The following is a 15,877-nucleotide window of genomic DNA, read 5'->3' as shown; positions in this document are numbered from 1 at the left end:
ACGAGAGGGAGTCTAAAGCTTTGTATATGTCAAGCGAGAGAAGAAAATCCTGGGATGTGGTGGTGTAACAGGGAAATCAGGTGAACCACCTTCCGAACATAGCCCTCTGCCTGGTGACCAGGCACAAAGCCTACCTGGTCCCTGTGGATAAGGGAATGGAGGTATTTATGCAAGAACACAGGATTTAGCCCAATAGTTTCATATCCTCATTCAGCAGAGAAATAGGGTGGAAGGCTTGGGGGTCATGGGTTTTTGGAATCATGGATATGTGTGCTCGTAAGGAGTCAGGGGAAGGCAGTGCTCCCTGTCTCATGCTATTAAAGTATGCTGTCAAATGGGGGAGCAGGAGGGAGGAAAATTTACTGTAATATAGGTCGGGGAAAGCCGAATGCCTTTGATGGCCTGGGCTACCTCCAGTTCAGAAATGTATGCATTGAGGGCCTTGTGAGCCGTAGATGAAAGAGGGGGGGGGGGGGGAGATGGAGGTCACGGAAGAAGGTGAGTTTATTTTCTAAGAAGTGGAAGTGGCACATATCACTTTGGTGAAGGATTTTGGTGGATCAATGAGATTTTGTTTCACACTATTTTTTTCATCACTTTAAGTAGGATTCTATTACCATATTGATTTACATATGTTAGCATATATTTTTTGGATATGCTACATGGACACATTTTTTAATTATATATGGGCATTTTATGTTGATTTCATCACAATGTTAATATTTAGGAGATTTGTAGCATAATTAGTGCGATACTGTGGAATTACTTGTCTCTTCTTAATATTGACAGTTGTTTCAACTCATTTGCATGTTTATTGAATATTAAGTGGCAGCACAAACAGGTTTTTTTCATTAGAGCATTGCGCGCACACACATATATATGTATTTAATATACCAGCGAGGAACTTGCTTTGCCTGTATTTTAGATGTGATTCATAGTATAAGTTTAGTGACTGTGCTAAATTAGAATCTGGCCATGAGTGACATTTTTAGCAGTCTGTAGAAAGCAAAAATGTAAGGACATTTGTAAAGGGACTGTAATGACAGTAATCTCTCTGGCTCTTGTAAGATGTCCTTGGTCTGTAACTGTTCCCTGTTACATGTTGCCAGTCTCCAAACACATTTAAATCATGGAAGTAGTTTCTGACCCTCTTCTGTACCATGTCTGCAGTATTTGTCACTTACATTATATTTAAATTCGAATGACAGTGGTGTTCTGTAGTGTTGCGTATGAAAAATATGTTTGGCCCATTGATGCAAGGAGCACACGTGAGGCCCCCCTATGTCTAGTAAGTTGGCCATCACTGAACTGGACTATACTGTAAAGACAACTTAACTGGGTGTGTCTTCTGCTGAACTAATGCCTTTTGAATCCATTTTTGTGACAGTAAGTCAGCTTTGTTGTCTTATTTTAAAAGAAGGTAAAAAAAGGCTTTGGATGGGAATGGGGAACCACTTAATGTCCAGGGAAATATTTTACATTTTTCACAAATATGTTAAAATCTGCATTTGTTTTGCTAGAAAATTACTTAAAACCCCTAAAGAAGTATAAATACCATGAGGAATAGAATGATGGCAGTTGCAATATTTTTTCCATAACAAAGTTTTATTGAAGATTATGCAGCAACAAAACAAACATAAGTGCAACAACAATCATTAGTACAAAAGACGGACATGCACAAGTAATCACATCTGTAACACAGGTGACCCATCAGTGTTAGACCACAAATGGTCTAGAAAAGTATTATACAGTGTAAAAAAACATAACAAAAATAAACAAGAGAAAGGCATTCCAAGCTCCAGATCATTGCACCAACTTAGTGTTAATGATAACCAATAAGCACTAAGGTGCTAAATACGAATAAATAAATCATTAAGCTATATGTACCACCTACAGAAGGAAATTCCAATCAAGCCGTTTTGCACTGTCAGACCTGGTTTGGTGTAAGGATGATAATTAAGGGGGTAGTGGGAGAGGGAAAGGGGAAAAGAAAGGGCAAGGAATGACAAAAGAATAAAGAAGCAGAAGCCCTCTACGTAAGGGTCCGAGGGTGTCTCCAAATGCGGGAACCAAGCAACACCAGCTGATTCCCAGTGGCCTGACCCACTATGCCCCAAAGATGGACTTGGAAAATAAAATTTAGCTGAAACTAAAAGTGATGACTACAACCAGCTCAGTCCTGGCTGCGGGGCCAGTCTCCACAGAGCTGTCGCCCATGAGCACACTCAAGTCTTCAATAGTTCAGCTTCCATTGACACACTTCTTGTATTCCTCAATTGTTTCAAAATGCTGCCAGCATGGCCAAGTGTTGGTGAATGCAGAACGTCTATCCTGGGCCACATAAACCAGCTCTTCCATTTCCTCCAGTCTGTTCAAACAAGCAAACCGTTCTCATACAGTAGGTGAAGAGGTGTCTTTCCAATGGACTTGAATGTACAGCTGAGCAGCATTAAAGAGGAACTGCAATCTGCTCACATAATTTGTAATAAAAACATCTTTGCCATTCTGAAGCTTCCCTCCAACCACTACTAGTCAAATATACTGCAAAATCTCACTCCATTAAGTCTGGCTGCATCCATTTTAACTGTGGGCAGCTGAAGCTGCTGCCTGTTCACTTCCTGGATTTACACAGACACAGAGGCACACATCAAGCCCTGCACATCTCATTGGCCCGCTTATGACTCATCCCCCCTCCCTTCCTGTCAAACTCTCAGGAGACAGAGAGAGTGTTGTGCATGATGTCATAAGCCTAGGCTAATGACCAGACAAGAAAGAGGAAGTGGCCGTGTAAGGTATTTACTGGCAGAAAAAAAAATGTTTTACTATCCAAAGTTAAAATAACAAGGGCAGAAGATTTAATAGATGGAAAGATGAAAAAATGACTGAAGCTCCACTTTTACCATTTCTCGTTCTTTTATCCCCCACAAATAGAGCTTTCTTTTGGTGGTATTTGATCACCTCTGCGGTTTTTATTTTGTGCACTATAAACAAAAATAGAGCAACAGTTTAGACAGAAAAACAATATTTTTAACTTAAAATATCCCCCCCCCCCCCCCAAAAAAAGTGAAAAAACGTATTTCTTCAGTTTAGGCAAATATGTATTATTCTACATGTTTTTGGTAAAAAAAAATTGCAGTAAGTGTATATTGATTGGTTTGTGCAAAAGTTATAGCATCTACAATATAGGGGATATATTTATGGCATTTTATTATTTATTTCATTTTTAACAGTGATCTGCGTTTTTTAGCGGGATTGCGGCAGACAGATCGGACGTTTTTGACACTTTTTTGGGACCTTTGACATTTATACAGCGATCAGAGCTAAAAATAGCCACTGATTACTGTATAAATGTCACTGGCAGGGAAGGGGTTAACACTAGGGGGTGATCAAGGGGTTAAGTGTGTTCCCTGGGAGGTGTTTCCACTGTATGGGGCTGGGCTGACTGGATGAGGAGATAGATTGCTGGTCCTAATCACTAGGAACAGCAGATCTGCCTCTAACTACTCTGTCAGAATGGGGATATGTCTGTTTATATTGATAGATGCCTGTTCCCGTGATCACAGGTGGCCGGCCACGCACATCGGGTCCCCCGCCCTACAGCAGGCGCGTGCCTGCTACGTCTCCTTAAAAGAGCCAACGTACACCTATGCCGATTTGCGGGAACGTGTCGATCTGCCTCCATATAACGACGGTTGCTGGTCGGCAAGTGGTTAAGCATATGTACCATGAAGGATCTACTATATTGTAGCAATAGTTGAGCTGGAGATAAGTCAATTGTACTACCGGTAACTCGAGCTGTCATGAACAGAAGTCCAAAATTAGGCAATGTGTGGGCAATTCTGCCAAATCTGAAGACGCGTACCTTCCTCAGATAAGCATTGCCAACAGTGGTCAGAAACCGCAAGGGCAGTTGCAATTTTTATGTCACATGATATTTGTGCAGCTATTTATTAAATGCAAATTTGCAGGAAAAAATATAGTGCAAACACAATAATATACTCTTTTTTTGGTAAAAGATACCAAACGTCATACGGACTGCTAAAGTAATGATTCCAGTCTATATTGCCTTTAAAGTGAATACTATATATTTAACATATACTGATATATTATGTTGTATAACAGTACGCATATAATTATATACCAGCTTTCTTTTCAGTGAGTTATCTGCCATTCTTGCCAACATGGAGCAGGGCTATTGGCACCTACATGTGTCCGCTTTTTAGGCTACAAAGTGCAAAGGAATTGCATGCCTACTAGGCAGGTTAAAATTAAACATGTCAGCTCATAGTCTATACAGTGGTGTGAAAAAGTGTTTGCCCCCTTCCTCATTTCCTGTTCCTTTGCATGTTTGTCCCACTTAAGTGTTTCGGAACATCAAACCAATTTAAACAATAGTCAAGGACAACACAAGTAAACACAAAATGCAATTTGTAAATGAAGGTGTTTATTATTAAAGGTGAAAAAAAATCCAAACCATCATGGCCCTTTGTGAAAAAGTGATTGCCCCCCTTGTTAAAACATACTATAACTGTGGTTGTCCACACCTGAGTTCAATTTCTCTAGCCACACCCAGGCCTGATTATTGCCACACCTGTTCACAATCAAGGCATCACTTAAATAGGAGCTGCTTGACACAGTAAGGTCCACCAGAAGATCCTTAAAAGCTACACATCATGCCGAGACCCAAAGAAATTCAGGAACAATTGAGAAAGAAAGTAATTGAGATCTATCAGTCTGGAAAGGGTTATAAAGCCATTTCCAAAGCTTTGGGAATCCAGCGAACCACAGTGAGAGCCATTATCCACAAATGGCGAAGACATGGAACAGTGGTGAACCTTCCCAGGAGTGGCCGGCCGCCCAAAATTACCCCAAGAGCGCAGCGACGACTCATCCAAGAGGTCACAAAAGACCCCACAACAACGTCCAAGGAACTGCAGGCCTCACTTGCCTCAGTTAAGGTCAGCGTTAATGCCTCCACCATCAGGAAAAGACTGGGCAAAAATGGCCTGCATGGCAGAGTTCCAAGGAGAAAACCACTGCTGAGCAAAAAGAACATCAAAGCTCGTCTCAATTTCTCCACAACACATCTTGATGATCCCCAAGACTTTTGGGACAACATTCTGTGGACCGATGAGACAAAAGTGGAACTCTTTGGAAGCTGTGTGTCCAAGTATATCTGGCGTAGAAGGAACACTGCATTTCATAAAAAGAACATTATACCAACAGTAAAATATGGTGGTGGTAGTGTGATGGTCTGGGGCTGTTTTGCTGCTTCAGGACCTGGAAGACTTGCCGTGATAAAAGGAACTATGAATTCTGCTGTCTACCAAGAGATCCTGAAGGAGAATATCCGACCATCTGTTCGTGTACTCAAGCTGAAACGAACTTGGGTTCTGCAGCAGGACAATGATCCTAAACACACCAGCAAGTCCACCACCGAATGGCTGAAGAAAAACAAAATGAAGACTTTGGAGTGGCCTAGCCAAAGTCCTGACCTGAATCCTATTGAGATGTTGTGGTATGACCTTAAAAAGGCCGTTCATGCTCGAAAACCCTCTAATGTAACTGAATTAGGACAATTCTGCAAAGATGAGTGGGCCAAAATTCCTCCAGGACGCTGTCAAAGCCTCATTGCACGTTATCGCAAACGCTTGGTTGCAGTTGTTGCTGCTAAGGGTGGCCCAACCAGTTATTAGGTTTAGGGGGCAATCACTTTTTCACACAGGGCCATGATGGTTTGGATTTTTTTTCACCTTTAATAATAAACACCTTCATTTACAAATTGCATTTTGTGTTTACTTGTGTTGTCCTTGACTATTGTTTAAATTGGTTTGATGTTCCGAAACACTTAAGTGTGACAAACATGCAAAGGAACAGGAAATGAGGAAGGGGGCAAACACTTTTTCACACCACTGTGTGTGTGTGTGTGTGTGTGTGTGTGTGTGTGTGTGTGTGTGTGTGTGTGTGTGTGTGTGTGTATATGTATATATATATATATATATATATATATATATATATATATATATATATATATATATATATATATATATATATATATATAAAATATCGCTTTTGCATCTTTTTCTGTTTCTGGTATGGTAACATGCACTTCAGAAAGTTTGGTATATTCAGTAAAACAATTTAAAACCGATCTTGTATTATATCAGCTAAATGTGTATTTGAAGAAATGCCATTTTGCTGTTGAGCTGAGTGTATTACTTATAAATGGCCCCATAGTGTTTTTAAATGTTAATTCAGAATGAACTATTCCCTTGTGTTTCCAGTGCTGTATTCTTCCAGAAAGGTCATCAAATAATTAATGCAGTCATTGTAAAGCTGCATGTCATACCTTTTGATAAATACATTCAGACTTTTATTATTCGCAAGAACACATTTATAAATGTGCTGTTTGGAATATAGGAGTGGCAGTGCAAGAACATAAACTATTATCTTGTATGCTTAAAAATGGCAAAAAAAATAAATAAACTCTAAATCCTTGCAAACGCATCTTAAATTGTATCTTAAAAGCATCAAAAAGTATAATAGTAACCCTTGATTTTAGGAGGTAGTAAGTCATTATTGAGTTTTAGAAGTGTAGTTTCTGTGGATGGTTGTAGTCAAAAGCTAGACTATAGGGGCAAAGAAGGTTGTCATAAGAGAGATGGTGCCTTAAAGTGGTTGTAAACCCTTACAACCAACTTTGACCTACAGGTCAATGGCGATATGCCGCGAGTGGCGGCTCCCGTGCGCATTCGCGGGAGTGACGTCATTGCGTCTTCGCCGAATGACAGCGGCGGAACAGGAGACCCACGAGAAGATGGATGCGCCGGACTACAGGGGACAGCGGTGACTTCGCTGGCTCCTTTGTCAGGTAATTGACACATAATGGACTACTATGCGATGCATAGTAGTCCATTATGCTTTACCTTTGATACAGTTGATAACAGCCTATGTATGTATGGATACATAGGATAACATGCTGGAGAGTTTGACTGTAGAAAAAAACATCTGAAGCCAAAAATGTGCAGTGTGCATGAGACCTTAATGTGTCCTAAAGAGGACATGCAGCACAAATTAATAAAATATAACCAACTTTAATACATACTTACGTTTTGCATTATTATAGCTTCTTCAGCATAGTAAAAAGAACAGTAAAGCCCCACACACATCAGTTTTTCTGCTGAGTTTTTCCTTCAGATTTACCAAAACCATATAATATGAGATCAAACCTTAGGAGTTTCAATGTGTATGCAATCGGGCAGGCCCTTCTACTACATGGTTTTGGTAAACCTGAAGGAAAAAATCAGCAGAAAATCTGATAGTGTGTTGTGCCCAGTGTATCCTGTGGTGTTCCAGGTCCAAACATATCTGCTGATATCGGGGTCAAATAAATGGGATCGCCATTGTTTTCTACCATATGGTGCTGTGTGGATTAGTGAGATGCATTTAAAGAGAGATTGCCATCAAGCTATTGTATTTAATCCTGATATATAATTGTCATTGCAGACTTCCATTTAATTCTACCTATATTGCTTCCATGCCACGTTATACATTGTCTAGTAATGTGTTCTATTTTTTGATAGCTCAGCACTTTTATTCTATATTTTCTATTTGTATATTATTGTTATATTATGTGTCAATTTTAATACTATTAGACTTTCAATTGTATACTATTTTGTTACACACCTGTGCCTTTAAAGTCCCATTCTTAGGAGAAAAAATTGTTTTTCATTAACCTTGATACCAGAAGATACAGTGCCTTGCAAAAGTATTCACCCCCTTGGCGTTTTACCTATTTTATTACATTACAGCCTTTAGTTGAAGGTTTTTTTAATCTGAATTATATGTGATGGATTAAAACACAATAGTCTAAGTTGGTGAAGTAAAATTTGAAAAACATATACATAAAACTATTTTTCATTAATAAAAAACTGATAATTGGCATGTATTCACCCCTTTGTTATGAAGCCCATAAAAAGCTCTGGTGTGCAACCATTTACATTCAGAAGTCACGTAATTAGTGAAAATGATGTCCACCTGTATGCAATCTAAGTGTCACATGATCTGTCATTACGTATACACACCTTTTTGAAAGGCCCCAGAGGCTGCAACACCTAAGCAAGAGGCACCACTAACCAAACACTGCCATGAAGACCAAGGAACTCTCAGCCCTTGTGTACACGGTCGGAGATTCTGACAACCAAATCCGTCGGATTTTGTCCGAAACATGTTGTTGAGAAGCACAAGTCAGGGTTAGGTTATAAAAAAAATCCAAATCTTTGATGATCCCTAGGAGCACCATCAAATCTATCATAACCAAATGGAAAGAACATGGCACAACAGAAAACCTGCTAAGAGACGGCCGCATGCCAAAACTCATGGACCGGGCAAGGAGGGCATTAATCAGAGAGGCAGCACAGAGACCTAAGGTAACCCTGGAGGTGCTGCAGAGTTCCACAGCAGAGACTGGAGTATCTGTACATAGGGCGACAATAAGCCATAAGCTCCATAGAGTTGGACTTTATGGCAGAGTGGCCAGAAGAAAGCCATTACTTTCAGCAAAAAACAAAATGGCACATTTTGAGTTTGTGAAAAGGCATGTGGGAGACTCCCAAAATGTATGGAGGAAGGTGCTCTGGTCTGATGAGACTAAAATTTAACTTTTTGGCCATCAAAGAAAACGCTATGACTGGCGCAAACACATCACATCACCCAAAGAGCACCATATCCACAGTGAAACATGGTAGTGGCAGCATCATGCTGTGGGGATGTTTTTCAGCAGTTGGGGCAGGAAAACTGCTCAGAGTTGAGGGAAAGATGGATGGTTCTAAATACAGGGATATTCTTGAGCAAAACCTGTATGTGATTTGAGGCTAGGACGGAGGTTCACCTTCCAGCAGGACAATGACCCAAATACACTGCTAAAGCAACACTGGAGTGGTTTAAGGGGAAACATGTAAATGTGTTGGAATGGCCTATTCAAAGCCCAGACCTTAATCCAATAGAAATTGTGTGTAAGACTTAAAGATTGCTGTTCACAAGCGCAAACCATCCAACTTGAAGGAGTTGGAGCAGTTTTGCAAGGAGGAATGGGCAAAAGCCCCAGTGGTAAGATGTGGCAAGCTCATAGAGACTTATCCAAAGCGACTTGGAGCCGCAAAAGGTGGCTCTACAAAGTATTGACTTTAGGGGGGTGAATAGTTATGCACACTGTTATTTTGTCCTATTTGCTTAAAAAAAAAAATCTTCAAAGTTGTGGGTATTTTCTGTAAATTAAATGAAGCAAATCCTCAAACAATTCATGTTAATTCCATGTTGTGAAGCAACAAAACATGAAAAATGCCGGGGGGGGGGGGTGAATACTTTTGCAAGGCACTGTATGTTTGGACCTGAAATACCATAGTATACCACACCAATGGGAATACCCACCTGTTGCTGCAACAATTCTCTAAAAGATGATCTCCCAACAGTTTTCCTCTCACTTCCTGTTATGTCTCTGGGACCAATGGAACATAGATATGTAGAATGTACAAACGTGTTTCACTTAATGTGCATTGTGTTGAAATATTTGCAGCCTCTGAATCATGAAAGAGGCACATTAAAGTGGAGTACCACCCAGCAATAAAGAGTGCGTTCATTTCAATTTGGCATATAATTTTTTTTTGTTTAAAACACACATGCCCCATACACACTATCAGTTTTTCTGCTAAGTTTTTCCTTCAGCTTTATCAAAACCATATAGTAAAAGGGCCTGCCTGATTGCATACAATCTAAAAACTCCTAAGGTTTGACCTCATATTATATGGTTTTGGTAAATCTGAAGGAAAAACTCATCAGAAAAACTGATAGTGTGTATGGGGCTTTACTGTTGTATTTATTCATAGTATTCCTACTTTCCCCTCCTTGGCCGGATGCATAATTTCTGGCTTTGTAATGTGTCCTGGGATATAATAAAAGGAATAGTGCAGCACTAGAATATCCTCATAAGATTCCTCAACTTATGTTCCTGGGATATGCGTGTCATCAATCCTAGGTGACAACAGGCATCGGCGGTGTTAAGCCACTACCCATCAGAATATGCAGCCAAAATGATATAGTGTTGCGGCCATCTTGGTACAACCGCACTCATCCACAGTAAGCCTAAAGTTAGAAGTCAGCAAGCGGACATCTTTATACACCCACCGGAGTCTTGCTTTTCACAGATATTTTTAAGTGTAAACTCACCTTATATATACTGTATTTTAATATATAAGCTGAGTTTACGGTTAAAAATAACCCTGAAAAGCAAGACTCCGGTGGGTGTATAAAGATGTCCGCTTGACAATTTCTAACTCTAGGCTTACTGCGGACAAGTGTGGGTGTACCAAGATAGCCACGACGCAATGTCACTTCGTTTGCATAGTCTGATGGGTAGTGCTTTCTGACAGTACACCGGGTCGAAGCATCGAGAGATAAAGAGGTGTATGATGGGCATACAGCATCACCATATCCTGTAAGAGACAGCTAGTGGGCTTCACATGTGCCCACAGTAGAGATGGAAGTGCTCTGCAGAGAAAAAGAAAACCAGTAAGTCATTTAAAAAAACTGAAATTGAGCGGCGATATGTTAAATGACATGGGTTTAATGTTTTAATATAGTGTAAAAGAACGAATTACATAAAAAATATATTTTTTTTTAAATTGTGGGCGGAAATCCGCTTTTAATAAATATGGTCACACATAGTCACATTTTTATACGCCAAATGAACATTATGTATCAACATCTGTGCATACATTTGGATACATTTTAATGTATTTTCTACTTAAGTCTTCAGACTACATAGTTTTGGTAAGATTAATTGATTTGACATGCATGGAAACTTGGCTGTGTGCATATAAGTGAAACAGTTTATAGACCAGAGATCAATATTATTTTATAATAGGAGAAAACCTCATAACTGTATTTATTTTAAATTCTTAAGGCCCGTACACACGATCTGACTTTTTGACAACAAACATGCAAATCAGCTGTTTTAAGGCAATATTCGACCGTGTATACGCTCCATCGGACAAACTTTTTCGGTTTTCATCAGACTTTTGTTGCCTATGCAAACGGACAAACTTTTCGACAACATAAGTCCGATGGAGCAAAGTCCGATTGTGTGTACAGAAAACCATCGGACTTTACAAAGACGCATGTTCAGAATCAATGCAAAAGATCAGACAACAATACAGAAGTTGACCAAAGGTGGCGGTAAAAAGCAGAAAAACCATATGAATTGGTGAAAGTTGGCAGAAAAAGTCAGATTGTGTGTATGCTTAACAAGTTCAGGGCCAACGCCCTTTGTACAAAAGTCCACGGGAAAGTTTGTATAAAATCCGATCGTGTGTATGAGGCTATAGTTTGAATAATGCTAGCCTGGCACTTAAATATGTGCAGTTGTTTTTTTATAAATCACTGATATTTGATCATTCTCAAAAGCACTGTCACACATTCTGTGGAAAAAAACTAAATATTCTGTCTGAAAATGGATCTTGTTATCTGGAAAAAAATGTGAGTTGCAGCCTTGTTGATTGAACATCTTTCTGATCCAGTCATGACATACCAGTCCAGCACTGATATTAGTATGTGATTTTTTTTTTGTGCGTGATGTCATTTTGCTCTTCTACAAAAACTCCTTTCAGCTCTAGAGGAGCAATCATATTGTTCATTCTACAAACTATGTATAAACTAGTGTCAATCTTATTGTGTAAGAAAGTGAACTTTAATGTCTGTAGACAAGACTCGGTGCACAGTGCAGTGACCATTATCTCCTTAGATACCTCTGGAGACAAGGTTCATTGCACAATACAGTGATCGTTGATTCCTTGGATATCCTCACAAGCGAGGCTCACTGCACAGTGCAGTAATTGTGGTTGCCTCAATACCATCATGGATAAGGCTTCTTGCAAAGTGTGTAACCTATGTTTCCTTAGAAAACCTCACAGATGAGACTCCCTGCACACTACGGTGGGGTGACATATATTGAATTTGTGCAGGCTGAAAATCAGGCAGTTTTTGCATTTTACGTTTTTCTTTCCAAAGCTTGTTTATTTTTCCAGGAATATTGTTATATTTCTTTGTTTCATGTTTTCTTTACCATTTTACAAGGCAAATACAGAAATTAGCCAAATAGAGTATTTTGTATTCAATCCCAGAAACTGATTTTCTAGCTTGAATTTTTTTTATTTGGCAGCCAGTTAGATGTTGCTGTCTTGAAAATGTTTGTTTTTGTTGCAGCTTCTGTACAGTACATGAAGCCATTCGTTTCCAAAGCTTTCATTGCATGTACTACACTAGTTAACTTCATACTGTGTATGTGTGGGCTTTTTTCAGCAGTGACATTTGCCCTTTGGTGTTACATTAACTGATCCGGAAAACTGGATTTTGAACCCTTGAAGCATGAAAGTGTGAAAAAATAAGGATTTTTAAGCCTGGGCACGAAGATGGGTGTCCCACTAATAAGATCATTTACTATACTACCACCTAGGAAGATTTAATCACATTAATGTGTAAGGAATCCATACATTTTAACACAATGTTTGTGTGTGTGTATTCAAAGCTAGACAGCTCGTAAGGTAGAATTGTTACTAAACACCATTGATTTTTTTTTACTATACAATCAAGAATGATTTGCAGACTTTTTTTTTTAAAGATATGTGTCAAAATAATTCTATTACATCTCCCCCCACCCCTCTGTATAACATATTCATTTCTGCATTCTATAGATTGCCACTTCCAGATGTTAGTTTTGTTGGCCACTGGACGGTAAAGCAAACTGGAAATGCACGTCGCAAGCTCTTGTGTCCAACAGAAACCCATCAGATCAATATAAAGGTTGTTTATTTTCATTTGTCATTGTTAATAGTTACCACGGTAATATTAGATTCTGTAGTTACAATACAGCACATGTTCACATGAACACACACTGATCACTTTTCAAGGGTCTTTCTTCAGTAAGATCCTAGATAGTCAAAGGCTGCTGCTGGTTTTACACATGGCGACTATACGATGGATGATTGGTGACTGGTGGCCAAAGACTGCTGCATTTGTTTTGGACCATCCTTATAGTTTACAGATCACATTCCAATCTCCTGCAAGTTTGTTACATAGCAATAACATTTGTGAGAAGAATGCATTGAAACGTGACACATATGTAACTATTTTCTCATGCAAAGTCATAAAAGTTTTACTGAAAATAGACAAGTATCTTTTCATATATTTTTGCTGTGCTGTTTCTGTAATTTAGATGGGACTGGTATTACATGTTATAGTTTAATAAATACATAACTGTCAATTTTATATTTGTCCCAAAATAGGGCCCGGTGTACATCAATGTACAGGGATTTGCATTGGAACGTACTGAGTCTCGGTCCCTGAGTTTCACAGAAGAAATGGCTCACTGGCGCATTCCACTCAGTGAAGTGAATATTGTTTGTGATGTCATTGCTTCCTCAGGTGTGTTTTTGTGACTCCTTTAAAAAAACGAATTCTGCCTGATTGAAAATGACTATTTTACATAAACCTTTGACAGCACTGTAACCTGTTAACATTTTTTTTAAATAATTTGGTGAATCTGGTCACTATGAGCGCACACAGTTCTGCTTTTAGAAAAAAATCAGGTTTGGTACCTTTTGAAAACGACAGGCACAAACGTCAAAATATCTGTGAAACTTGTTTTTAAATATAAGGTGAATAATTTATGCTGACACACCTGGCCTCCATTCCCTTCTAACCAAATGTCTTTGATGTTATTTAAATATGTTAAAACCTGTTGTAATTTTAAAAAATGCATAGTGGAGCTTTTAGAAATGTATAGTCCTCTGGTGCTTGTGTTTGACCTACTGTATGCGTCAGTTCTTTCTGTGGGAAGTGTGCATGCTTCAACTCAAGTCTCACTATGCAACCAGATGATGAAGTATAATTTATTTTAAATATACTGTAGCTGCACTTGTTATCCTGCAATCTGTGCTTTACTTGCTTCTGACCTGACCCCTAAAGTCTGTGTGTTACTTATTCCTGGCTCCTGAACTCCTGCATTACTTAATCCTGATCCTAAATTCTGTGTTACTTAACCCTTCTGTGTTACTTAACCCTGAACCCTGCACTCTGTGTATTACTTTGAGAATGTTGTGAATTACTTAATCATGACCTCTGCACTCTGTATGTTAATTAACCTTAACCTCTGAATACTCTGCATTATGTAATCCTGACCCCTAGACTCTATGGGGTTATTTACGAAAGGCAAATTCACTTTGCACTGCAAGTGCACTTGAAATTGCACTGATAGTGCACATGGAAGTGCAGTCGCTCTAAATCTAAGGGGTACATCTGAAGTGAGCGGGAGCTCTTCTGATTTTATCATCCAATCATGTGCAAGCTAAAATGCTGTTTTTTATTTTCCTTGCGTGTTCTTGCAGTGCAAAGTGGACTTTCCTTTAGTAAATAACCCCCTGTGCGTTCATTAATCCCGACTCCTGCACTTTGGCCTGAACTCTCTGCATAACTTAACCAGTTCCCGACCAGCGCATGCCAATGTACATTGGCAGAATGGCACGGGCAGGCAAATTGGCGTACAGGTACATCCAATCTTTAATGCCGCCCTGCCATTGTGAGCGCGCTGCCGGCGGCGCACTCGCGTGCTGGTCGGGACCCCCGATAGTCCGGTCGCAGCTCCCGCAATCCTATCATGGGGCAGTTGAACGGATAGATGCCGTTGTAAACAGCATCTCCCCATTCTGCCTAGCAACAAGTGACGCTGATCTCTGCTCCATGTGATCAGTGTTCACTCAATGAAAGCCCAGCCCCCCACAGTTAGTAACATACCCCTAGGAACACTTAACCCCTTCACTGCCAGTGTCATTTACACAGGAATCACTGCATTTGTATAGCAGTGATTGCTGTATAAATGACAATGGTCCCAAAAATTTCCGATGTGTCCGCCATAATGTTGCAGTCACAAGAAAAATCGCTGATCACCGCCATTACTAGTAGTTATAAAATGTATTAATAAAAATGCCATAAAACTATCCCCTATTTTGTAAACGCTATAACTTTTGTGCAAACCAATCAATAATCGCTTATTGCGATTTTTTTTTTTACCAAAAATATGTACAATATGTATCGGCCTAAACTGAGGGAAAAAATGTTTTTTTATATATTTTTGGGGGATATTTATTATAACAAAAAGTTCAAAATTGTCATTCTATTTTTGTCTATAGCCCAAAAAATAAAAAACACAGAGGTGATCAAATACCACTAAAAGAAAGCTCTATTTGTGGGAAAAAAAGGATGTAAATTTTGTTTGGGAGCCACGTCGCATGACCGCTCAATTGTCAGTTAAAATGCCGCAGTGCCGAATCGCAAAAAGTGGTCTGGTTTTTGGCCAGCAAAATGGTTTGGGGCTGAAGTGGTTAATCCTGAACCCTGAACACTCTGCATTATTTAATCCTGTCTCCTGAACTCTTTGCATTGCTTCTGACTCATGAAATGTATATTCTGCACTCTGCGTGTTACTTAATCTTGACCCCTGAAATTCATGTGTTCCCTAATCCTTACTCCTTAGTTCTGTTTATTACCCAATCCTGACCTCTTGAACCCTGGGAATCACTTGCACCTGATTCCTCAATACTTTGCATTACTTACTCATGACTGCTGCACTCTGTGCGTTACTGAATCCTGATCCCTCCACTCTGTGCTTTACACTCTCTTGATGTTAGGCCACTGTTAGGCCACACCCATAATACACTGTCATTCTCTTTTGCATGGTGTGTAAGGTATTCTGTCTTTATACCTGTAATGTCTGCCTCTTGTTCCAAAAGTCTGTAAGCAAATAATTTTAGGATGTGGAAAAAATGGA

General features: G+C 39.4%; 1 protein-coding gene across 3 annotated transcripts in view; it reads left to right on the top strand.

Moving 5' to 3' along the window:
* Positions 1 to 15,877, top strand: part of VWA8 (von Willebrand factor A domain containing 8) — a 678,220-nt gene that overhangs the window by 491,094 nt on the left and 171,249 nt on the right. For all 3 annotated transcript variants that reach the window (XM_077483183.1, XM_077483182.1, XM_077483184.1), the window contains exons 28-29: positions 12,747 to 12,855; positions 13,338 to 13,476. In XM_077483183.1, coding sequence (XP_077339309.1) covers positions 12,747 to 12,855; positions 13,338 to 13,476 — 248 coding nt within the window. The remainder of the gene's footprint in view (positions 1 to 12,746; positions 12,856 to 13,337; positions 13,477 to 15,877) is intronic.

Source organism: Lithobates pipiens, unplaced genomic scaffold, assembly GCF_037356315.1.
Source record: "Lithobates pipiens isolate NorthernLeopardFrog02 unplaced genomic scaffold, aLitPip1_a1.2 Scaffold_16, whole genome shotgun sequence".
NCBI classification, from domain to species: Eukaryota; Metazoa; Chordata; class Amphibia; order Anura; family Ranidae; genus Lithobates; species Lithobates pipiens.
Note: the sequence above shows the minus strand (reverse complement) of the source record. Positions and strands in the feature narration are given on the sequence as shown.